The sequence below is a fragment of the Limulus polyphemus genome, unplaced genomic scaffold, assembly GCF_000517525.1.
Source record: "Limulus polyphemus unplaced genomic scaffold, Limulus_polyphemus-2.1.2 Scaffold622, whole genome shotgun sequence".
Lineage (NCBI taxonomy): Eukaryota > Metazoa > Arthropoda > Merostomata > Xiphosura > Limulidae > Limulus > Limulus polyphemus.
This window is the reverse complement of record NW_013666232.1, coordinates 268,971-296,651: the sequence shown is the minus strand read 5'-3', so window position 1 is coordinate 296,651 and position 27,681 is coordinate 268,971. Positions and strand designations below refer to the sequence as shown.

The following is a 27,681-nucleotide window of genomic DNA, read 5'->3' as shown; positions in this document are numbered from 1 at the left end:
TTTAGCGTTGAGGTAGATTCCCTGGCTAGTGGGTTTTTGATAGACAGATGTGGCGTATGTGCTGTTGTTGGCGTCGATATGTACATCCAGAAAATTGATGGTTTTGTCAGTGGCTATTTCATGGGTGAATTTAAGCACAGAGTTGTCCTGTAGGTTTTGTCGGAGCTTCATTAATTCATCAGTGTCCTTGGTAACAATGAAGCAGTCGTCGACGTATCTGCAGTTTCAAAAACAATAATTCACATGAACTAATATATGCTATACTATCTGGTTGAGGATTTATCATTGGCTGTCTTACCTGCTAACTGAACGAGACCTGGAAAGGCTAGTCCCACTAAAACTCCTACTCTTTGTTCTCCTAGTGGGCCTATACAAAAGGTAATTTTAGACTGAAATATGTCTACCAAGAAATAAATTATTTCTGAACAACAGGAACAATAATGCCAATTATGAAAATGACATACATACACAGCAAAACATAAGACAAGCATTTTATTAAATAGGACAATGGCTTAAGTTCTTTTTAATAACAACAAACTCCCACTATATACTGAATGCAAAACATGAGAAACTGATAGACACAAACACATATACTACGAAGCTTTTTATTCCAGTGTGAATATGTATAATTGTGTGTGTACTAATAAAATTAACAAAAGTTGTTTAAACCTAAAAGGAATATAAAGATCTGTTGTATAGTATTTTCCATTATCAACTTAGATGGGCTGGAAGAAAGAAAAACAACAACAACTACAACTTAATTCTAACCATATGATTGTGTCTTTTGGAAACTGACAAGCAAACACTTCACATTGTCAGATGATTGTCATACTTTTACTGCATAGTGGTGAATCAAACCATATATTGGATTCAAACAGTGTTTGAGCTAATACATTTATATATTGAAACAAATGAAATTCTTATACATTTTTCGTTTTATTCATCATACATTATTATTCTATCCCTTAACATGAATTCCTTGCCATAATTGGCCAAGAGCGCATCACATGGTATGAAACATTTTATGTGATGCCTTGAAGAGCTGGTCAACAAATCACCTCCATGTTGCCTGATTGTCAAGGCCACTACTATGCATGCATGATGCTAGAGCAGAACTTTGCAGATGACAATTTTTTGCAGCACAGTTAAAAAACATTAATTCATTTAGGCCTAATTACAAACAATTTGCTTAAACCCATAAAATAAATGTGGACATATCTTAAGGCACAATATTTCAGTTGCTCAAAGATGAAGAGTTGCAAAGTTGTTTAAGCAGCATAACTTTACAAAAGACAATTTTTTTGCAGCAAAAAAATGGAAATCTCAGATTCATTCAGACCTAATTAACAAAGAGCTTCAGAAATCTTGCCAGCATTCAAGGCAAATTTTATGTTGGAGTTAAACATGCATTTATTTGTACGATCACATGAAAACCAAACAATTTCTAAATCTTGCTGATTTGTTATTGCTTCTTAAAATGAGATCAAAATCTTCAATAAAATTTTAAAATTCACATATAGGCTTGAGGATTTATGCTAAATATACCAAATGATGGTGCTAATCAGTTAGATTATTAGTAAAATTGAAAACAGAATAAAACAATTATTGGGTGGTGATTTCACATAACAGATAATTTGTTGCCTTCGAACCAGTCAATAACTGTTCAATGTGAAATGTAAAATATGTTGGTTAAATTCTTATCTTCAATTTCATTATAGAGTCAAATCTGATGTTTTGGTTTCTGCAATTCAATTTCATTTTTCAGTAAAATACACTTTGAATTTGTGTGTGTGTGTGTGTGTGTGTGTGTGTGTGTGTGTGTGTATAATTGTAATATTACATTGAACATCAGAAAGAGGAAACAATGCAGCTACAATGCAGACATGTACCACATGGGCACACACCATAAGGTAGGTAGTTATGCTATTACTATTAAGAAAATAAATTTATAAATTATTTTTCAAATCAGAATTATTTTCTTTAATTTGCAGATATATTGATGATTTAATCAGTATCAATAATCCACTAATAAGTAATTATATCACTAATATTTATCCTACAGTTCTTCAAATCGAAAACACCTCTATATCAAATACCAAACATTATTTAGATCTTAAGATAATTAATAATTATTGTAATATTAATATTTATGAAAAAAGAAATGATTTTACATTCCAAATTTTTGGACTTCCCTCGCCAAACAGTAATGTACCAAATAATGCTATGCAGAGCAACATACATTCACAGCTACTCAAGTACTGTAGAATTTGTAACGATGAACAGTTCCTAATTTCCAACATTAATATATTAGTGAATAAATTGATTTTTAATGGACTTAATAAGATAACTCTAATTAAATATTTTAAATTATTTTGTAACAAGTATACAAAATATGTATGTAAATTTTAAAAAAGTAGTATAAACAAAATCATAATAAACACAATAAGCAATAACTTCTAATTTCTGTAGGGAAAATTATTGGAATAACTTATCTGGACTGTAGGTGTATTAATGTAGATATATCACTTTCTCTATACAAGACCTGCTACTATCTAATTCTTGTAGACCATTCGAAGATCTTGAAAATAGCATGGATGGGAGCTATACTAACAATTTAGGTTGGGCATGTATAGTAATACCCGAACATCATGGTATTTATGTCCAAACATCATTATGGGGGCCGGAATGCCAACTTGAAGGACAGTTTTACTGTCTCCCCCATTGATGTATGTATTCCAATTATTTATTTCTTCTTACTAAATTTTTTTTTAGCAGCCACCTTCACACATCTGGGTGCAGACAGCAAAAGGTGGTAAAGATGTGGGACTTTGTGGGCTAGAGTACCCACATTTGCTCTCTCTCTCTCTTTTTTTTTTATTCATTTTTATTAAGAATGTGAGACCTGTAAAACTGAGGTTAAACTGGGTAGACAGTGTACCCGCAAAGCAATTTGGGTCTTATTTCTGCCAGTAACTCAAAAACCAAGGTACTCTGCATAACTACCCACCTTATGGTGTGTGTGCACCCAGGTGATACATGTCTATTTTGTAGCTGTGTTGTTTTCTTTTCTCTTCATGTAACATTACAATTAATTATTTTTCATCTAAGGTTTGGATATGCAGTGTACAATTCATGCTATTCTTCCTTAGGATGTAATCTATTTTTTCAATTATATATACATGCATATTTCTTTCAAATAAATAGAAGCCAATGTATACTTTAAGTAAATGTAGTCTCACTGTTTAGTTTTAAACCTGAAATAGATTTTATGTTTTCAATGAAACTTGCCAAATACTACATTTTATAACTTCTTACAAAAACTACATGCCAACAGGAATTGTACCATAATTACAAACACTTAACTATACAGGCATGTTCAAAACAGAGTAATTTAAAAGTTAATAACATTTACCATAAAAGAGATTAATTACAGAAAAACTCAGATAAATGGCAAACATTAAATATGTATACCTGAGAGATTTCATAAGTTATCATCTGAGGTACAATATTAAAATAAATAAAAAGGTTAGAAATCCAAAATACTAACAAATTAAAAACAACAACAGCTAGAATACCTTAGTTTATATTCTAAGATATACAAAGTTAACCTGGGGAATCTTACCCCACATAAATTATATAAATCAGCTTGTGAGATGGCAATTTTTTTTGTATGGTTGTGTTTATTGTTTATTTGTTATTTTCTTCTATCATTTAGTTTATTTATGGATTATTAGTTGCATCAAAATGCTAAATCACCTTCTAGCTAATCATTTGCATTTTGAGTAAATTTGTGTGTATGATGAAACTAACACAAGCTTCCCTAGTGGTGACGTACAGATACTATTAATGTAGGAGAAGATTATGTATATTTATTATCACGAGGTGTACTTTCGTGACCTACTCAGTGAATAAATACCCTGCCAGAAGCATCCGTAACAGAGAGATAGAGACATGAGATAGTTATTGAATGATACAGTTAGTGAATTATTGCCGTTTATCACTCAATATTGTTATTAATATTGAAAAGTACTTTTGTGTTGCTGTATATTTTTGGAATTAGGTGGGTTTTTTTCTGGTACTTTTCCTGATTCCATTACTTGAAATGATATATTGTTCATTAACATTAGTGTCAAGTCCTGGCCAGGTACGTGTTTATTAGTTGTGTTTTGGTAAGTGTTGAATTTATTTCTAAGTGTTGTCATAGAAATAAATTTCTTTTTGTTGCTGTTTATTTTAGACTGTTACAAACCAGACAGATATTCAGTCAGGTTAGATTTACCTACTATGCTTAAAAGTGGCCTTAAAAATAATGTTTGGTGAAGACAAAATCATTGTCCTAACTTATTAATTTCTGGTAAATCAATTGGTATTTAGAATTTAAAAACTTCTACTGAATTTTTATAGCACTCTGAATCTAGAAGAATTCAGTGTATTACTCAATGTCTTCAAACCGACTTACATTATACATTTAACACAGATTTAAGTATTACGCAACTAAATGAGCCAATCATACCTTGGTAAATCTGACTTTTGTTTAAAGTGTCCCTCTTTTAATTGAGGTGGCTGCGGCACAGAATTCTGAGGCTGTGAAACTGGCTTCTTTCTTTCATAAGTAGGTGAGGGTCGTGGTCTATATTGTTGTTTGACTGGAGGACTAAGAACAAGTTACAAAGATGTGAAACAGAATTTCTAGATTAGCTTCACATAGTAGACATTCATTATACAAAAACATAACCTGTTGTTTTTGATATACAGTTTGTAGAAAAGAAATATTACACTCTACTTCTAAACAGTGAACTCCAACATCTTGGTTTCTCAAGAAAATAAAACATATCCTAATAAAATATTCCTTTTTCAAATTGTTAATGAAACTAATGTTTTTCCTTAGTAAATTTTAGTGTATTTCATTAACATAATGAGACAAGTTTCAAAATCTTTCGTATATAAAAATAAAAAAATGCTCTTAGAAGGGTCAGAATGAATAAACATTACCAATATCTTCTACATGCACAGGGGTGGTGGTTCACTGGACTGAGACCGTATTTATAGTAGTAGTAAATAAAATTATTTTTATTTATTTCAAATATGCAATTAAGAACAAAATATACAATGACCTAAAACTATTATAATTTAACTGGCTTCCTAATTAAACCATAAGTAGATTAAAATGATTCCCATACCTGGTCTAGGTAACCTCAATAACAGCAATAATGAATCTGTTGGCCAAGTAACTCTAACCCTATCGCATGAATGAGCTAGCCTTATACAGAAATTGGTAAATTGAAATATTCTCATTCTATTTTTAATAAGTAATCCAACAAGAAATGTCATTGGAGGGAATGATTGATGTATTTTGAAAAAAAAAAGGATGTGATGGGAGTCGTGTAATGTGGGTTTGACTTTCTGGTTTATATCTCCATTATGCAAGAAGAATGGAGACTTTAACATTAGATTATGGCTTACAATATTGCAGAAGGTCCTCTCATGTACACTTCGACTCCCCACCCATGCACATAGACTTAAAACACACTACAATGTTTTAAAAAATGTTTGTTTTGTAAAGCCAAAGTGGTTAAGCACAAATTTATTTATTAATGTATTCAAATTATCATTTTGAAAATGACAAGTTTTAGAATAAACTCACCGCAGAGGTGGAGATCTTCTCTTTGGTCCTGATCTAAATACAGGTCTAGATTTTGGAGGAGAAGAGGAGTAAGGTGATCTGGAACGTGATCGTGACTTAGAAAATGAATGTTGCCGGGGGCTATAACACACACACAAAAAAAAAAAAATAGAAAGCTCCAAAGCACTTACAGAAAATCAACAAAGGCTTAATTTTTTTCATATAAAGCATTCTAACAAAAACCAAGTTTGTATTCTCAATCCATAGGTAACATATAAAAAGCTAAACTATTCTACTGAAAATAACAGGAACACAAACATGATTTTATGGATTTTATTTGCAAGTTTAGAACAGTTACAGTGCCTTCTTACACTAGTTAGGATTGTTTTATTTTGTATTTAGTAATAAAATAAACACAAAAAACTTTACCTCCTTCTACCAGAACTATAGACAGAACTTTTGGAAGAACTACGAGAATAGCTGTAGGATGATGACCGTGAGGACCTATAAAATTCCAGATATAACACTTTATTAACAAACCATGCCAAGAAAATTTTAAGGAGAAGTAAAGATACTAAATGATTATAAATACTTTTCTGTAATGAATTTCATAAAATAAAAATCCCATGTAAAAATTTTTTGCAACATTTCATCACTCTCACTTAGGAGTTAATAGTATAGTCTGCGGATATCATTCAAAATGGATCAATCATATAATATAACAATGATCTGCTTACCTTGAAGAACGAGAACGTGATGACCCTGAGGAATAAGAACGACGAGATCTACCTCGAGAGTGGCTTCTCCTTCCTTTTGGTGATTTTGACCTAAGATTAAACGATCATTGTAGCTCATATTCATTGCACTTTTTTATACTTCTTAGTTTCAATGATTCATCAACTAAAACTAAGCCAAGAATTTTACACAGACCAGTCAACTAATAAACTTTAAAAGTTGCTTTGCACACAATAATACAAGTGATGGCCTGAAAACCAAACCAGTATTTTAGTAGAATAATCCTTGGGCCATAAAATACTGATCCTATTAAGTTTAAAAAGAATGTAACTAAAGTTGTTTCACTAAGCAATGCAGTAAGTGATAACAACATATAACAACTTGAAAATGATATCAGTGCAACTGGTTGGGTCATATTGCTAAACAATGTATGGTTACGAAATAAGTTCCGATACTTATCTTCAACTAGCCATCCAAGAAAAGAATGTACACAATATTATTTTTGTTTTTAAACAATTACTCTATACGTTTAGGTGAACATTGACAATCTTTAAGAAACTAAATAGAACTATGAACACACCTTCTCCACGGATCTCTCCACTCATCTCCTCTTGTTCTTGGTACAGAAGCTTCAACATGTCGATCATCTCTCCATCTCTCTCTTTCTGGGCTCATACGAATAGGCCTAAACAAAGTTATATATAATCATTAGTCTTGGGGAAGATAAATGAAATATACACTCCATTCTAATATAATAACTGGCATTTTAATGAACTGGGAAAATGCCACTAATTCTTTAAAGAAAGACATAACAAAATAGGCAAGTTTTACATATTAACGCATGATGAGAATGTTACTTAACTTGTTATAAGGAATATAATCGTTATGTATGATGCAAATAAATCATATTTTAATCAATGAAAATATGCAAAATAAAAACTCAATTTGGCACAACAGATTTTTTTAGGATTTGTTTTTAAACACTAATATCTAATAAATTCACATTTACAATATTTTTCTATTCAGACCCTATTATTTTTTGTCATGGTAAGATAAAATAGGTAATGGATAACTTGAAGTTTTTCTTTTTCTGCCATTCAGCAGGTATATTGGCTATTCAGAAGTTCTGCTTGGTACACTTGATACCAGTCTGGATAAATAATGCTACCGAAATATTTGAAGCTAAAAAAAATATTAATTGAGTTTGTACAACAACAACAACAAAAAAACTTTGGGTTCTTTTATGGTAGAGAGTTATTTCCCCAGCAATTATCTGATAATTTAGGACAAATATTCTTCTAGTATTGAAAAATTATAAAAGCTGCATGAAGTGCAAAAATAAATGAGGAAAGCAGTGTACATATTCCTCATGTTAGATGTGTGCATCATCAGTAACCTGAAACATTTTCACGACAAGAACAGTATTCTTAAACTTACTTCTCTCTCTCAAATGACCGTCTGTAGTTCTTGGACCTGTCTTTTTCTCTAGGATCCTAAAGAGAAAACAATTACTTCATAAAAAAAAATGTGGCAATAACAGTAAAACATCAGGGTCATAATGATGCCGGATTAGTTCAAGGGAAACTAAAATAATCCATTTTTTCTTTTAAGTTTCCTTTACCCCTTCTATGCTAGTACAGTACCCTTACACATCACTTACTACTTTGCTAGCTAAATACAGGATACTACTTTTTAAAATCTTAAATGGTTTACAGAACATGTCCAATGCTGTGGAAATAATTTGAAAAATGATTCTTTAAACTCCTACTTATTTTAAACATTTACACAGGTTAACAAGCACTTCTTGACTAGCCAACTTTGTGTAACACTAACTTAAAGACCATCTTCTTGTTATTACAAGTTTATTGAATGATAGTTCGTAAAAGGAGAATAAAAATTTAGTCATAGGACAATCAATTAAACCAACAAAATAAAATACTTTACCCAAAATAAGAATAACAGACTATTACTCCTATGTGCATGAGTAGTGATCAAAGTGCACATGCCATGACCTTTAACAGTGCCATTCAACATCATATTATGTATTTGATGTCAGTTATCAACTATTCATTTTACCCTACACTGCTGATTTAGTAACAGTTTGTGGAAGAGGAAAGTAAATATGATATAATAAACAGGGATACTGAAAAAAAAACTATAAATATGAATTTTGGATTTATCAGGGGTTTTACCAATGCAATAAGCAAACTGTACAATGGACAAAAGTATTTTTATCCTTCCAATGAACATCATCTTGCACTCTAACATATCTTTGGTACAAATACTTTTCTAACACATTTGACTGTTTGTGTACAACAGAATTGTACATTTTATTATGTTTGCCACATTTTGTGTAAATAAACTTAGTAAATTCAGAATTGTAGTAAACATTTATTATCAAATACAGGGTCGGTCCAATGAATCAACCCTGTGTACATTCAATTAATTGGAATTGACAAATCATGTGCACATGATTAGCCAGTACATGTACTTAAAATTAGCATTTTTTAATTATATTAAAATTCGGATTCCCAAAATCATAAAAACTTAATACACTCAGTGCACACACATACAAAAAGAAAAAAGAAAACCCAAGATAATCCAAAAGGATTAGGCTTACAGAAACCAAACAGACTTGACCCTTTTTGTAGTGGACCAAATCAACAAATGCATTTTTGGAGGATACATAAAACTACTACTGAATCAAGCTTTTAGTAAGTAATACAATTCAGTGTAAACAAAAAATCAGATTCTTTTAAAAGGTATTTTAACTGTTACTTTCTCTATCCTAACACTAAGTGTTTGTTTTGAATTTCGCGCAAAGCTACACGAGGGCTATCTGCGCTAGCCGTCCCTAATTTAGCAATGTAAGACTAGAGGGAAGGCAGCTAGTCATCACCACCTACCATCAACTCTTGAGCTACTCTTTTACCACCGAATAGTGGGATTGACCGTAATATTATAACACCCCCATGGCTGAAAGGGCGAGCATGTTTGGTCGGATGGGAATTCGAACCCGCGACCCGCAGATTGCGAGTCGAGCTCCCTAACCACCTGACCATGCCAGGCCAACACTAAGTGTACAGAAATCAGTAACATAGGGTAAAATAAAGTAGAAAAAATATGGGATAAATCTAAAATACTCCTCTTCTTGTTTTTTCTTTCTAGAATGACTATTTATTATAACAGACAATTAAACAATATTTATTCTTATAGCCAAAGCTGATACTTTTCAAACCTAGGTTCATTTAGTATTATTGCTTTACAGCTGCAATTGGACAGTCTCACAATATGCCAGAAGTAAGTTATCACAGCTAGACAGCTTAATATAAACAAACAAAAAGCTTTACAAGTATGCTATGGTCGAATTACAATCACGCCTCATGACATGCTCACGCTATGATAGTATCATGAAAAATTTTTTTTATTTTTTTTCATTTAAGTTTTCTTACCTTATAAGTTTCTGATTTTTACATTTTAGTTACTTTCATAACAATAAATAAAAAGCATACATGCAAAAGAAGTTATTTTAGTAATTACATCTGGACTTGTCTTTTTCCCACCATTGGCAGACAGAACACTGCAGACCTACTTTTTTTGTAACAATGTGATACTCCAAAATATTATTAACTCTTACTAAAATGTGCAATCTAAAACACACACAATCATCACTCACAGAAAAATAATGTCATAAAACTACTGTCATTTAACTGGCTGTCTAATTAAACTATGAATAGGTTAAAAACAGCTGCTCAAGCCAAACACCACAAAGACAAATATGAAAACTGAGATCAAATACTTCCAAACCTGGCACCCAAACAAACTAGCCTTGTAATAAATTTTGTAAGGCAGAATCTTCTCTTTCTATTTATTATAAATAATTCAACAGAAAATGTAACAGAAAATGAATGAAATTTCTTTCATGTAAGAATGACATACAAGGAGTGAGGGATGTGGGTTTGATTTTTTTCTTTACATCTCACTAAAGCAAAAAGTTATAATTTACATTATGGCTTAGCAATATCTATAGTTTAAGAGTGTAATTAGTGGCAAGTTAAAATATCATATACGAGCAGAAAGAAAATCTAAAATGAGCAATTCAGAGTGTATTCACTAATTTTATTATAGTTTTATCAGAATATTTGGCTAATGAAAACAACTTCAAACTGATTCATCAAAAAATACTACTGCTAGCTAGGGAAATTAGTAACAAAGGCACTGGTAACTGTAAATAAATTATTCATTTGTGTGTGTATGAATGAGTATGGAATTGTATTTTAATTGTGACATGAATCACTATTTATACTTCTATATAGTGATTATTTAAGTAATTTTTATGTGGCAACAACACGAGTGTTTGCTGATCAGTTATTCATCAAATCCATTAATCAATTGGTACAATATTCCTCCAACCATGATATGTAAGCAAGCAAGCTAAAAAAAAAAGGTTGAGAGTGGGTGCTGTAGCCAGATGCTTTCTACCTAGTCAGCAGTTAAACATTAGTGACCATTTCACACCCCAGTAGCTTTGCCATAACAAATACCAGACAAATAAGTTTGTTAGCAACATCTTGATTACTTGGATATTTGTTGGAATAATTGAGAATAGTAACAACTAGAAACCCCAATTTCAATTACTTGATTACCTTTGTGACAAAGATATAGGAATTTAGAATGATTGTTGGAATAATCAAAAACAGTAATAATCACAAAAGTTAATATTGATTCAATCATAATTTCTATTGATTGATTATGTTAGATGAAACTAATCAATGTAATCACTGCTCATAGGTAATCAATTACATTAATTAATTCACCCAACTGTAAATATGATTAGAAAAATTTCAGATATTTTCCAGAACCTATATAATAATTTTCAATATTTGACAAAAAATATCTTAATTTTTAAACTTCATACTTGAGGTAAAAATATAAAAAAACACATTAAGGTTAAGTATTTAGCATTTGTTCATATTTTTGAAAGAAATGCTGCTATTGAGAAACTGCTTTTTGTTAGTAAATAAGTTTGCAAATTTTCTAACCCAGCATAAAACTCCCAAGCCTTTAAAGTCTCAAAAGTTCATTTTTCTTTTTACGGCTTCCCCACCCTGGACAGATGCTGAGAGATTTATCAGTGAAATATCCACATCACTGGAACATGAAATTCAAGACTAAAAATAGTGGTAGGAAATGTTTCTTGATCCCTTGTTTTAGAGGAAAAAAAGAGTAAGAAAAAGTAATACTAATAAATAAATAAACAAATCATATGAAAGTAGTTTCAGAAAATATAGCAATACTTAAAAATTATAATAAGACAAAATTACATGAGTGGGATGGAAGCATGTCTTGATAATTTATAAAATTAATATGATTTTCAACATGCCTATGAACACAACACCAAATATTACAAGAAGTCCTTACAGTCAAGAGAATGGCACACCAGTTTTTTTTAACAAGACCTAGAATCACACCCTGGCCCATACAACATAAAAATTCCTTCTCAGGACTTCCCCGAGGATGATAGCAGGTATACAGTTGAAACACAGGCTATAACCTAATTAATAACTGGTAGCTAGTAATAAAAAACAAGTAACTAAATAATAATTAGGCTTAGATGATCATAAAGGTCATTAAGCATGACAACTAAGTCTTTACATGTTAAAAGGGCATTAATTTTTTTTTTTACTTACCCTATATTCAAACTCTGGCCTTGACCAACGCACTTCAAAATTTTCATAACGTCCTCGCCAAAAGTCTCGTGCTTCTCTTTCCATTAGTTCAAAATTTTCTGGGCCATTGCCATATCCTCTGAATATCACAACAAAGATAAATTACTAATTTAATAACATAATATTAATTTTTTCATATATTTGAGAGTTAGTCTCACCATTTTTAATAGAAAATATGTTTGACTCAAAACACACATCCCATTTTCAATATCTGTTCTTTTAAGTCAATGAAAAACAGTAAGATAAACTACATATTATCACAGTTTTATTTTTCTTTAATTCTGCAATGTAGCTCATGGAAACAAAATAGTTAATACATTTCAAAGTATCATTTTTAAATTTAAGCAATAATACACATAAAAAGCATACCCATAATACACCATTTCACCTCCATGCTTTCTAGGAGGACTTCTTCCATAAACATCATTTTCTTTGTCATAGTCTGGAAATCTATCATTTACATCAAGTGAGAGATTCAACCTCTTCTCCTCAAAATCTGGTTCCTGTTCTTTCCTGCGATTAGCTTTCTTCATCAACTGGAGAATGGTAAAATATACAAATAAAAACTATTGACTAACCTTCAACAAAATATTTTTTTAAACCAAATTCTGTAGGAATCCATTTTGCACTATCTAAAAACCTTTTTCTACAACGCTCTGAAAGATTCAAGTTACTTAAGCTTCACCATCCACACATCAGATGGATTAATTCACAAATGATAAACATATAAGCATGGTTTGGGCTTTTTTCCAATGTAACAAAACCTCCCGGGAAATAAAGAGTCAAAAATTAGTTGAATAAAGATATAAAATTGCCAACTAAACATTGATTGTACTCTTTGGAAATAAATTAAATATAAAAAACATCAAAATTCTTGTAATTGGGTCTTTTTTAGGATCTTTCTACACTAATATTGTCATAATTGGATCTTTCTTGAGGGTCTACGTTTTCTTTTTCAGTCAAGTTGTCCGAAGGACAACCTGGAAACTTCCTTAAAATCGAGCCCTGCTAATCTCCCATTTCTATAGTCTTAGGAATTGAGACCTCAAAGATTAGCAGTCTGATCTGCAGTTTACCATTCTTATGTCTAATGATAAGTAGTAGCATAAATAGAACAGGACCACAGTAATAATCTTTTTAGAATTCACAGTAGTAACCTCTTACAAATATTGATGTTATTCTGCCTTTTTATTGGACACTCATTCTGAATCACATCTTTTCTGGTCATTTTTTTTAAAGACTATTGTCTTTATAGTCTGGTCCAGATTATTTCATATACTTTGTTTTGAACAAAAATATATTGCTGCATTCCAACTGTTAAGAAACTCAACTATTAGATTCTGTTTCCCCAAAAAAGTCTGTAAAGTCACCCTGCAATACTATAAAAATTTTCCAGTCTCAAACTTCCAGCAGCTATGTATTTCAAAACCAGATGAGGGCAAGTGTAAGTTTTTATCTGGATCATTATCCAGATGCTCTCTCTTTTCTATAAGGTTTAGAACTTCTGAAATGATACCAGTTTTGCATTTAATGCACTAACTGTAGCCATACCTTGCTACATATATTTAAGAAGCTGAACTGAAGAATTCTTGTAGCATGCATACACATACACACACAAAAATATACATCATAAACTTTTGAATAATGGCCACAGTAGTTTACCGACTGTACTGAAGGAGTCAAATATTATAGTCAACAGGGTTCAAAAACTGAAGACCACATAAGTAATTTCTTTTATTTCTATAAAGTACATAACGTTTGAAAATGAGGATAAGAATTTACATTATAAACTAAAAATACTCTTCTCAAAATACAAATGTAGTACTATCGAACTAAAAGAATAAAATTTCCTAAGAGATAGTTTTGCATACTTACTTCTTTGGCATGTCGCAAACCCCTTTCCCATGCAGATTCCACTGGAGGAAGCTCTTCCATAAAAGGTGGTGGCAGTGGTGGTGGTGGAAGAGGAGGTAGTTCTGGACCACCAGGCTAAAATTAATAGTCAAATTCATTCTATTAAACACAGATTATGAATTACTCAATATTGTCATTTTCATAATATGAGCCTCTAAAAACTGTTAATGGTCAGAAAAATATATTAAAATATATAAGACTTGCTTTGCTCACAGAATAGGTCCCTGCGGGATGATAAAAAAAAAGAATCAACAAAGTAAAAAATTAATAAATCATTAGAAAAAGAATTGTCACTTAAAACATTATCTTAGAAAACAAACTGTATCTTACAAACTTTTTGTTGTGTTTCATGTAGCAAATTTTACTAAGAAATTCTGTACTACAGTCCATTATAAAGGTATAATGCCGATATGTTGGAGAAAAAAGTATTTTGTCATAATTTTATTTGAACCTTCATTTTGCACTATGAAAACAATCAAACAAAAACAATATATTTGTTCCCTTAGTTACTTGTTTTAAGTTTAGGAATTCACTAGCCCTACCCCCTATACTACCAAATTTTGAGCTTAAGCTACAATTAATTCCAAACATACTAGCCCAAGGTTAGTGCAGTTCTGTTTCATGAAATGTGTACAGGTCCACAAAATGGAACTCTATATTTAGTTCCTAAAACTAAAAAATGCTCTCCAATATTTTTTCTTTCAAATCATGAAAGATCTACTGTCACCAGTCCTTACAATTAGGACATCAACTCTACAACAAAAACAGTCACAATAAATGTATTAACTAAAACAACATCATGGTAAATGTCACCATCTATTCTGAAGGACTTCTTCCACTTAAAGATGTACTTAATACATGAGTGGGGTACAAGGCAGGAATCCTCAAGTATGAAAAACAAAAATCTATATTAGCCTTTTATACTGATTAAATATTTTTAACTTTCCAAGTTAAAACATTCTGCCCATATGATATTCAACTTTCACAGAAAGTAAATATCAAATGATATTTATAATAAAAAAGCTGTGTTATTTAATGCCAACAAAGACCCCTAATAAATTTTTTCAAACTTTGATATTCTTTGTTCTTCAAATAACATTTTTTCTGTTTGCTCTGTATGAAGAAGTCTCTAAAGTATGCCAAGCTATTTCAAATGTGGAGTAATAAACTTCAATCTACACTCAGATATTAAAACACGCAATAATCCAACATGAAACTACACATGGTTTGACAGAGTGCATATTAGTTCTGGATTTGAATTACTTTTGGACTAAAACAAATGCTTTATTCATAAACTAATTCAGTATAAAACCTACTAAACATGAAATTACCATTATTTTCACCAGTCCACACAAAATATCAATTCACACATTTGAACTTAGAAGTTAAAACTAGATTTATAATGTTACCCACCTATACCAATGTGTGTCATCAGTAATCTAGGTTACTGATGATGGAATTATGGTTATTCCGAAACATCTAATAAATGCTTCCTGTTATTACGTTCGTGTTTTGTTAGATTTTCGTTACTTTTAGTTTTGTAGTGAATAGTACACAATACTAATTCATTTTGAATATAACAGTCTTCATAAATAATGGGGCGCTACATACATGGTGCAGACTGTCAACACACTGCTTTGAATATGCTTTCAAAAACTGACAGACCTGCAGTATGCCTTGCACTATTTATTGTATGTTAAACAATTAGAAAACTGGACAAAATCATTCAGCTGTATGTTTTTCTTTTAGAATTACATGAAGCAGTAGACAAGAATGGCAGCCACACTAAACACTGTTAATGCAAGATTCACAATCAGTACCACCTGACATTTACCATTTGGATTAGTTATTTACTAACTTTATAAGTTTAGAGATTTGTTTGTTTTAACTTATGGATATTAGACAATGCCAACTAATTTTATAATATTCTCAAAGCAAAGAAAAAATCAAGTTATAATTGCACACTTTGTAAGAAGTACCTAAACCTTTTCATGGTAGGAAAATATAAACTTAATGTACTTATTTAATATAAGATTCAAGTAACAAACAAAATAATGTACATTTCCAAATAAGCATTTTTACTTAAACATGCAGAACTTACCCCTGGCATCATACCCATTCGAGGTGGTCCTATAGGTCCAGGTCCAAGTCCAGGACCAGGACCCATCATTGGTGGAGGGGGAGGGCCACCACCTGCCATCATTATATTACCAGGACCCAATGGAACAGGTTTTGGACCCGCAAACATGTTGTAATTTCCCTTGTCATTAATCCCTGGATGAATGAACCTACATGATGTTCCCCAAGTACACTGGCCTTTATTAAAGAACCTACACACTGGACGAGGCTGAGCTTTTCTGCCTCCACTACCTTCTTTCACTTCACCTTCTTCCAAGTCATCATCCTATATGAAATTATATTATAATTATAGGTGGGTACAGTAACTTGTAATTTTAAAGCTGAAACAGATGATTGTTCATAACTGATCCTCATATTTTGAATTAGGTGAAATCTTTTTATAACAATGTTTTCCAGATTATCAGTCTGCTGATGACCTTAAAAATGTTCACAATAAATTCACAATATCATTAGTAAATACTATTTAGCAATCAACATTCATATTCAACTGTAAGTACAACTTGTATTCAAAAATTAAAACTTTGCTTCAAAGAACTTACATCTGAAACCTCTCCATCATCATCATCTGCTTCACCTTCTTCACTCTTCTCTCCCTATAAAGCATTACACTATTTTAAATCTAAATCATCAAATTAAAATCCAAAAATAACAATTTTATTACTTGAATTCAGCATTACTTACTACTAAATGATCCACATTTAGGAACTATCACTGCTGTTATGTTGATAGTTGAATAATAGTAATTTCCAATCAAATTAAGCTATACTTAGAATGAAACGAAAAATCAACCTGGCTATCACTATAGCTAATTAAATATACTTTTCTTAATTTTCTACTTATAAAGATCAGAATGCCTTATTTCACCATTTGAGTATCCTCAATGTTAACAGTATTTTTGGCTGTAACCCCAATAATATTTCATGAGGTTTGGCCAACTTAGGAGATTTCGGTTAATCCAAAAGAATGAAAAACATTTTTTATAATAAAAGTATAATAATAAAAAATAATAATAATAATAATGACATTAGATATATTAACTGTTATAATCAATATTGTTAATAAAAGCAACAATAAATAAACAATATAGTATACCATAATTAGGGAATACTCAAACACTTGTCTAGAACCAGTCAAAAAGTACATCTTGCCCTATCCCTAGTATGTCACTTTACTAAAGAAAACTTATTCCCTATTATATAACATCAGAATAGTCCCATCTGAGGCAATTCAAAACATATGTTTCAGTTTAACCCTTTCGAGATGGGTCACAGGAGAAAGGCCATGTCATCTCATTTGTTGACTCGCATTCAAAATTTTATTGAACCACTATTTCATGAATTTATGTCAATAACTTTGGTATCAAACTGTAGATTATAATTCAAATTTTAGTACTATATATTACTAAATTTCTTAATTTAAAAGCAAATATTAAAAAAACACAGATAAACATTGGTTTTTCTATGTCACGTGGTATGTTGAATGCAACACTGGTTCAAATTAGATGTATGTGAAGTCAAAACACCAAGTCTATAGTTTTGAAAGAATTAGGAACTCAAATTACCTATATTAACAAACTAGTATATAAAATAAGAGCCTCTTATCTTTTCAATTTGTTAAGATGTTGCTCATGTAATAAATGAAACACAGTGGCATCTCACCTACCTCCTTCCCCTTATATAAACTTACTTCTATATATAACATGAATAACCTATTGGAAGCTCAGAATGTCCCCCTAGTGGGTTTCTCAGGCATTTTAACGAACTTAGTGCCATTTCTTTCTTTTGAACCAATATTTTAATGAGGTAGGGTCGTGTCTCTAGTTTGCTTGAAATTTCATACTTTTTAGACTAAAATACATCTTAGTTACTAAGCTTGATAAATTATAGTGGAATTCTATGGTATTGATGGAGTAATTTATGATTTTTTAGTTATTCAAAAGCATATATAAAACCTCAAAAAAATATTTTGTTTCACATCTTCCATGTGCAATTTTTTTAAAGGCTTAGCAACCAAGAACAAAGGTTGTAACTAGAAGAGATAATTGTTTGTTGTAGTTCTTTAGTTACTGTTCTATTTTTTTAGAAAAATAAGTTTAAGAACTCATTTAAAAATAGCAATGATCTATATACATATATAATGTATAATAATTGAAATTTGACTGTATTTTACAAAATACTAGTCTACTAAAACACAGTCAAGACAAGTTACTTTGTACAGACAAAAGGTCAGTTTTATGTTATTTGATACAGTAACACGAGTGCATGTTAGGCCGCATCATTGTAACTTCTGTATTGTTAGCCAGGCACAGCTGAAAGGTCATTATAATAAAAATAATAAGTATATATAAATGTAAAATGTTAAGAGATTTAAGCTATTTAGTCTAAACATTTATGTTTTAGTGTTATAATCTGTGTTCATTCTAGAATAAAAGAGGCATAATTTATGTTTATTTCCTAATTTTCTATGGTGGTTGCAAGATCAGTCAAATCTACCGAACCCATACAGAGATTAATTATTGAAAATAACAGATAAAATATAAAGTTTAATCTTAAGAAATGTTTGGTAACTATCTGGACACCATAAAGATTTTGCATGTGAAATTTCAAAATTTTCTGATGCATAAAAGTATTTTTAATCTTAAAATGAATATTACTTTGCACGATAGATAGGCAACATGTGAAAAGAGAAAAAAAAAAAAAAAAAGACATGAGAAAAACATTGCTTTATAAACCTTAAGACTTAATAAATAAATTTGATATTTTGCATATGAAAACATTGTTATGTTTACTGATAATCTGCTACATTTTGTTAACATTCGCTTACTAATTTAAAAGTTATAGCATGAAAACTATAACAAGCACAAACTGGTTATGAGGTCAGTCCCAGGGACCAAGCCCGTTCTGAAAGAGTTAAACTATGTAGAGTCAGTAGCATCAATTTTCTCATGCTACAACTAAAAATCAGTGTTTATGAGAATACAAAACAAATAACATATCTGACATGGCCATTATAATCTAACAAAGTTAAATGTATTAATTTAAAAAAAGCAAAAAACAATTGGCTTAACTTAATGTGCATAAAAACTTTTATTACCAGTCGTTTTTTAACTATCCAATTCGATGTGTTTGTATTGTTATAGAACTTTTGTCTTTCTAGAGGTTTAAAGTGTTTCCTTTTCAGTTTGTAAAGAAGACTGAACACTATTTATTACTTCCTGTAGCCAGGTGTAAGTGATTGTTATATGTAAAGATATACAAGGCATTAATATCACAAAGAAAGTAATTATAAAACTAATCTAAATAAATTTATGATGTAGTGCCAAACTATACACAGAACTGTTATACAGCTTACATTAATTGCATATAATAATAACTAACTTGAACTAACAGTCGGTACAATCAATGGTAGTCAATATATTAAAGCTGTTTACCATTACCCTAAACAACATCCCAAGGAATCAAAGTGTTGACATGAAAGTTTTCAAATGGTTGTGGTACTATGTAAAAACTTCTAGATCCATAATCTTTGGCTAGAATATTTTTGAATTTTCCACAGAATAACACAACATTAGCTATTTTATTCTTTAACAATATTTGTGTTATTTATTTGTTCTTTTTTTTATTATAATTTTTTTATGAATTAATTAAGATGGGTCAATCAGCAAGCTAGTCTGCTTGTTCTAGGAGGAGGTTATGCAACTGAAGCATCAACAGATGTAGTAGTGGTCTAGGCACTGTGTATCATCAATTAGTAATTAGTAATTCCAAGAAGCCACTAGTGAAAGCAAAGGAGAACATATTATATGTCAACCATACCATGTTATTTCTGCTATATCCAGTGCCAATGAAGCCTTTCACCCAACACCAGGGCTTACCAGGCTGGTTGGGATACAACAGATGTAGTAGTGGTCTAGGCACTATGTATCATCAATTCTTCTAAACAACTGTTAAAATAGAAATTATGTAAACTCCAGATTTTTTTCCATATTCCTCTTCATTTGTCCATGATTAACATGACTTTTAGGCCTATTAGCTTCTAATGCTTTGCTAGCTTTTGGCAATTAAACCTTCACTTTTAATAATAACCTTTTAGTACATGGATCTCAAACGAGACCCAAAACTCTGGCACTTTTTTAGTATACAGGTGACCATCAGCAGAGGGGTACTGTAAACTTTGTTGATCCACATGCTTGAGGCCTAGATATATTAGTTTCCAGCCTAATCAAGTATCTTTTAACTTTTGTGAAGATGTTAGAAATACACTTGTGTACTTGAAACAAGTTTTGATATTCGAAAACATAGAAAACATGACACAGAAGATGTATAGATATAAATATTTATTAACATTTATTACATGAAATATTTAATTATGACATAGTTACAATTAATTTTAAAGAATAATTTTATTGCTAGTACCAATCCTGAATTTGCTATTAGGAAAAAATTAGAAACTGTTTTCTAGTGCCTTCAAAAGTTAAGAACAAGGCCTATCAACTATTAAAACATTATAAATAATCTGAATAGAAGTGATATAAATCTACATTTGGAAACTGTTAACATCAAATTTTGAAGAGTAAAATGACTTAAGCCCTAAAGAAATTTATTAGATTTTTAAATACTTGAGTAAGAAGTTCAAGAACTATACATTAAACATATCTGATAACCATAATCATCCCAAAAGATAAAAAAAAAAGACTTGTATATTGGAAAACCTCAAGAAGGGATTCTAACTTCAGATTTTAGTAATCACCAGCCTAATACATAGAAAACTGTGGATAAATATATAACTAGAGCTTCTGTTTTGCCTGTGTTTATTTTTAACTGTTTTATAGTAATATACCATATATTCTCTACACACTAATTTCACTTATGGGAGTAATAACAGACATAAAACAGTTCTATTTATGTTAAAAATTTATAAGAGCAGCTAATATTTTATATGAAATTATAAAAATAAACTTATCACTAACAGATGAAGCACAGGAAAGGGGTGACATTAATGTAAACTGAATAACCATTTCCAGTGTTTTTCAGTTAAAATGGGAAAATCAGAAACCCTACATAAAATACAACCTGGCAGTGAAAGCTGAAGAGTTTCAAACATACTTTTGCAAGGAAAAGAATTATAAACAAAAATTCAACAAACATACATACACAGTTCCATTAGGTGACTTTCTCCTGCTATTAAACCTCATTGAGCTGCTGAGAACTGAAAGTGTCCATATCTGTAGTTTCTAACTTTCCACACAATGGTTTTGTTTTTCAAGTTAATATATTTATTATTACGATATGTATCTTTATCAGTTACATCTTGGGAGTTTCAAATCAACTTGAAACAGTCTGCACAACTGTTGGAGGCTGCTTTATCCTTTATGGCAAATAATTTGTTAAATGAGAATATTCTGAAAATTATATGATCCAGGTTCACACACAAAATTTGTTATGCAAACTATTACAGCATATACAAGGGCAATCAGAGATTGCATACACTCGCCACTCCTTTTCAAGATTGCATGCATTTATATTGGATAACGTCAAATTTCAGAAAATCCTGTTCAGATCCAAAATGATCCACAATCCGGATCCCTTTTGGTAGCATGATGAGGAGTCTCACCCTTAATGTGCCCATTAAATTTGGTACAAATCAGATCACATTTAACAGTTATTAACCCAAAACCTTGAAAATGCTCATTCTCCCCCATTAAAAAAATGCTCCAAAATCTGAAACAGGACCAAATGAGGGGAGGACTGTTCCATACTGACTTCTCATCTTATGTAAAATTTTTGTGCACATTGGTCTATTAGTTTAAGATATACATACACAGAAACACACACAGACCTGGTTGCAATACCTTCGCCCTCCCTCTGGGGCAAGGGTAATAAATAGAAATATTTTCAGGAGGGTAACAAAACTAAGTTCTTGAAAACGGATGTTAAGTGACCAATTTTGAACTCAGTGAGTATTTACAGTGTTATTCAACAAAATTTTACTTTCGACTTAGTTTTCCATGGTAATAAAAATACTGTCAAAACCAAGTGCAAATTGTTTATAACTACTCATAAAACTAATATTAAGCTTGTTTGTTAATGCACTTAATCCCTAATTTCACTATAGCAACACTTAAAAGTATATTTATTTAATATAATAATAATAACTCAAAATAATTACCGAAGCAAAGAAAGGCAAAAAAGTTTTACAATAAATGCAAAACACAAATAAATAAATAAAGAATGGCTAAAATTATTAAAAATAAGAACAGCTCAACTGTCAATAGTTAACCGTTATTATTGCGGGGGAGGTCAATAAGAACTCGTGCAATTTTATTAATAACTCATTTTTGTATTTGTAATAATATTGAAATTTTCTATACTCTTAACAGTAGTTAAGGGTTAATTTCTATTAAATATTATATAATGATATGTACATAAATGTGATCAAAATTTCAAAGCTATTAATCTGCAAATTATTAATAAGTTCACTAGATAAACGGCAACATCGCTATGCATTACTTTTGGTTACTTATTTTGGATTAATTCTGTTTATTTTTACTTTGACTCTTAATTTTTTTGGGTGAGTGCTACCATGTCTATATAGTCTATTAAATACTTAAATAAAAACTTCAATTACTGTGATATTTTGCTGAGACAAGAAGGATTTAGCTTTTTCTTTTTGCATTGCATTTGTTAATTTGAAAGATGCTTTCATAATTTTCTTGGCCACATTAAGTTTATCACCACAACAAATTTAGTTTTTACACTCTTTAACTAAAAAAAATCATAACAAAAACAGCAAAACTGTCATTTTAAAGAACGTTTCTTGATTCAATCAATATCTATATATATTCAAAATTAGATTTCAAATGTGGCCTGCTTTTCAAGATTTTATAATTTGTGAACAGAAAAAAATACAGCATAATACAAAACTGAAAGCTCCAAGCTCTCCCCTATGAACTCGCAAGCTATATCACTAATTTCATTAATTTTTCTCCTCCAGCAAGTTTTCTTTTTATTGTTGTAAATTAACAAAATACAGTTGAATACTTTTTTTCTGTAACTTTGTTTTAGAGTTCATACTTACAGTTTCTTTTGTTTCTTTTTTTTCAACTTCAATTTCTTTATTGATTACTTCATCTACTTCTTGTTCATCTTCATGCACCTCTTCTTCAAAGTCTAATTCTCCATCAGGAGCATGTACATGTACATCTGATAAATTAGCCTTATTATTTTCATCTTTTCTTGTTCTTGATTTGATTTTTACAATACTTTCATCTAAATCCTTTGTTTCTTTAGCATAATTTAGAACACTCTCATCATTTTCATTCTGAGATGAATTCTCAGAGAAAGAATTTTCACAATCTTTAATATTCTCAAGAGTTTCATTGTCAACTGTTGTACTAATTTCTTCCACAGACTTATAGTCTTTAGAATTACGTTTCTGAATAAATTTATCTTTGGTGTTTTCTTGTGAACTCTCAAACTTAAAAGGTATACTTCTTTGTTTTCTGTTTCGTCTTTCACGAGATGTGTCAGAACCATCAGATTCTTCACTTTCATCACTTCTTGACTGTTTGTTGTCATCATCCCCACTTGAGGATGCTTCACCTCCTGAATCAGACTCAGAATTGCTTTCTTCATCACTCACATCTTCCATTCCATCCACACTACCCTTTTCACTAGAAGGTTTTTCATCAATGCTATCTACTTCATTATTTCTTTCATCATCCTGATCCATAACTGATATTAAAGATACTGACCTGAAAATCCATAAAACACAAACTTCAGAAATAAAAGCCCTCTTTAACAGAATTCACCAATTTAACTCATATATATATAATTATACACATTAATACTTTATACTAATCCAACACTATTGATCCTTCATAAAAAACTGTACACAATGCAGTTCAGTAAATGATAATGCATGTTTACACTTTTTAGTAGAACAAAAAAGCCCTATTAGTAAGAATTTTGAACATCATATTAATATATTAGTAGTTACATTGTATCACAACCAAAATTTAGTCTGATTAGAAAGTATACAATTTGTAATTTAGCTAAATTTAAAAACACTGAGCCAGTCATAACAAAACAAAAATATGAACAAGTCTGAACATTCCAAATTAAATAGAAATTATAAGTCCTATCATCACAGTTCTACATTGCTTAAACATAAATGCAGATTACATAAATTTCAAATGCAAACATAATCATCAAACCTACCTAATCACCAAAATCAGTTCTTTTACATTTAAACCCTACAATATATACTAGTTACAGAGAATAAGTTTATGACCTAAATTGAAACTGAATAATAGGAATTATTTCAAGATATTTAGTCAGAATATACAAAGGATGCCCCACTAAACACTTGTAAATCAAATAAAGCATATATATTATTACTTTTACTGACAATCTATGTGTAATATTGTCAATTTTTTTTATAAAAAATCACATACTGCTGTAATGTTGTTCCTTCATTTGAGTTTTTTTAAATTATCTGGTGAAAACAATTCAACGTCTAGTCCACATATATGATAACAAATCAATTTATTTCTTCCTTACCATTCTTTTACAAGCATAATCACTGGAATCTGAGGATCACATTTACAAATAGCACTAACTGCATTACACTAACAAAGAATGAACTTGTACTATTTCATGGTTAAAATTAAATTATACTGAATGATTCCCTCTACCATTTTTAGATAACTTTTGCAAACTTAGTATTTATAATCTAGCTTTAAATTTACTAGAAAACTGACATCAAATCTTTAGATCTTTCTAGGCCTCCATTAAACCTTTCAGTCTTAGAGTTATATGACCAACATCTCCCTTTATCTAACAAACAAATTATAACATTAAAAATATAGCTGATAACTATATATATTTATATATATATAGATATCAGCTATATTTTTTCAAATAATTACATCAAAAGGAAGGATAGCATGAAATTTACACAGCATATCCAAACCTGATATGAAATACAATTATATTTAATTTTGTAGAGAAGGGAAAAATAAATAAGTTAATAAATAATTGAAAAAACATACTTGAAAAACAAAAATGCAGACACAAAACAATTACTTAACACTGGACACAAATCTTAGGGTGGGTCATTATATAATGTGGCTTGGTAGCTGAGGTACCAATAAAAGTAAAAACTTAAATTGCATTGGGGGTACATAATCTATCTAATTTAACCTCAATTTTGCCAGCCTCACATGCTTAAAAAAAAAGGATAAAATGAGCAGATGCAGGTACTTAAACACCACAGTATGCCACATCTTTACCACCTTTTGCTGTCTGCAGCTAGAAGTGGGAGGGTGGTTTCTCACAAAAATAATAATCAAAATAAAGAAAGGTAAGAAAGATAACAATAATTATAGTACTATACCTCAATAGGGAAAACAGCTAAACTGTCCTGAAAGTTGGCATTCCAGCCCCCAGTATGATATTTGGACATAAATACCAAGAAGTTAAAGTATTACTATACTAAGCCCAACCTTCTGTTATAAGTATAGCTACCATCCTACACTAATAGCAAAAAACCAAAGCACATTACATAAGGACCCACCTATGATTTGTGTCCCAGTGTTGGATATTTGATTTGTGGCTTCATTTTTCATATTTTTTCAAGTGCATTTTTAACTTATTTATTTACTTATTTTTACCCTTCTATACAATTTAAATACACACACACACATATATATACAGTAACATATACAATTATTGTATAGTAATGAGTAATGAAAATTATAAGATGTTCCAAATGTGTGCTGACCCCCTAGTACATTTATGAGCAAAATATCAAATCTTGTAAAACAAGTGATGATCTAGTCTTTTTCTATCTAAAACAAAGGCCTGACAGTTTAACTCAGATTGTAGAATTAGAAAGTGGCATTTACAAATATTATTGGATTATTAAAATACTGTACTGTTAGCATAAAGCTTCTATAACTTCAAGTGACTACAGAATAAAACATAAAAAAGGTTAATTTTATACCTTTAATTTGTTTAAATGTCATTTCAATGTGCACTGATAGAATAGCTAATAAAGCATTCTCAAAAGTTTCTGTTCAGACCACATTTAATACTGATCTAAGTTGTTTTATATGTTACCACACTTGATCTAAAATTCTCTTAGTATATTTAATATAATCATTTTATTTCACACTCTGATTACTTTTATTAATGATATACGAGTTGACAGGTTATTAACAAATAAGTCTGACGGAAACAAAACTTAATAAGGTCTAAAAACATTTCAAAATGTTAAACAACAGTGCAGTTCCAAATTAACTTTAATTTACAATCACAAAATTCACTGTTCTAATTTGAAGACTTGTCACTTTGTTATACAGGACTTTCTTCATTAATCCTCAAATTATTGAATTTGTTTTTATACCATAGGGTCCAAATATTGTATTATGTTGAGTAATTTCCTGATTTAGACATGTTTAATGCTATGGATTTGGTGTACTTAGATTTTCATTAGGCTTTTAATAAGGCACTGCACAGAAGACTGGCTATAACAGGCACATCAGAATTCTGTTGGGAAAATAGTTTATAGGATTGTAGAGTAGTTGGATGAGAGAAAGCAAAAAGTTAGTATTAATGAACAATAGTTATATTGGACCTTTGTTACTAATTGTATATCTTAGAGATAGTGCTTAGGTCTTTACTTTGTCTTATTTACATTAATGATATTGATAGGGGCATAAAGTCTACTGATGACATTAAATGATAAGAGTATTTCTAAATGAACTGATGATGTTTAGATACTAAAGAATGACTTGGATTGGAAAGCTGGGCAAATACCTGGCAAATGACTTTTAAATACAGTAAATGCAAGTTAACCTTTTCCAGATGGTGCATGGGTGAAAGGCCATGTCATTGCATTTGTTGACTAGCACTCAAAACTTTATTGAACTACTATTTCATGAATTTATGTCAATAACTTTGGTATCAAACTGTAGATTATAATTTAAGTTTTAGTATTATACCTTACTCAATTTCTTAATTGAAAAGTAAATATACAAAAACACAGATAAACATCGATTTGTGTGTCACATGATATGTTGAATGCAGCACTGGTTCAAATGAGATGTTTGTGATGTTAAAATACTAAGTCTATAGTTTTGTATGAATTAGGAACTCAAATTAACATTATTAACAAGCTAGTATATAAAATAAGAGCCTCTTATCTTTTCAATTTGCTAAGATATTGCTCATGTAATAAATCAAACAGTGACACTCCACCCACCTCTTTCCATTTTTAAAAACGCTCCCTACAATGCACTTCTATACATGACATGAATAACCAATCAAAAGCCCAGAATGTGGCCCTAGTGGCTCTGTCAGCCATTTTAATGTGTTTGGATACCATCTCCTTCTTTCAAACTAAGATTTCAAGGCGGTAGGTTGTGTCTTTAGTCTGCTCAAAATTTTAGTTTTTTAGACTGAAATAAAGCCTAGTTACTAAGCTTGATAAATTATAGTGTAATGCTATGGTATTGATATAGCAATTTCTGATTTTTTG

At 30.5% G+C, this 27,681-nt stretch overlaps 1 protein-coding gene across 2 annotated transcripts in view; it reads right to left on the bottom strand.

Moving 5' to 3' along the window:
- Nucleotides 1–277: 277 nt before the first annotated feature.
- The window catches only part of LOC106459522 (zinc finger CCCH domain-containing protein 18-like), a 29,709-nt gene continuing 2,305 nt past the window's right edge, over nt 278–27,681 (bottom strand). For both annotated transcript variants that reach the window (XM_013919150.2, XM_022386033.1), the window contains exons 2-14: nt 23,218–23,893; nt 16,680–16,733; nt 16,103–16,405; nt 13,963–14,076; nt 12,457–12,623; nt 12,049–12,166; nt 7,796–7,851; nt 6,939–7,043; nt 6,361–6,450; nt 6,053–6,127; nt 5,645–5,764; nt 4,514–4,654; nt 278–367 (exon numbers count right to left, since the gene is read on the bottom strand). In XM_013919150.2, the coding sequence (XP_013774604.1) occupies nt 295–367; nt 4,514–4,654; nt 5,645–5,764; nt 6,053–6,127; nt 6,361–6,450; nt 6,939–7,043; nt 7,796–7,851; nt 12,049–12,166; nt 12,457–12,623; nt 13,963–14,076; nt 16,103–16,405; nt 16,680–16,733; nt 23,218–23,893 (2,092 nt within the window). In that variant the 3' untranslated portion in view covers nt 278–294. The remainder of the gene's footprint in view (nt 368–4,513; nt 4,655–5,644; nt 5,765–6,052; nt 6,128–6,360; nt 6,451–6,938; nt 7,044–7,795; nt 7,852–12,048; nt 12,167–12,456; nt 12,624–13,962; nt 14,077–16,102; nt 16,406–16,679; nt 16,734–23,217; nt 23,894–27,681) is intronic.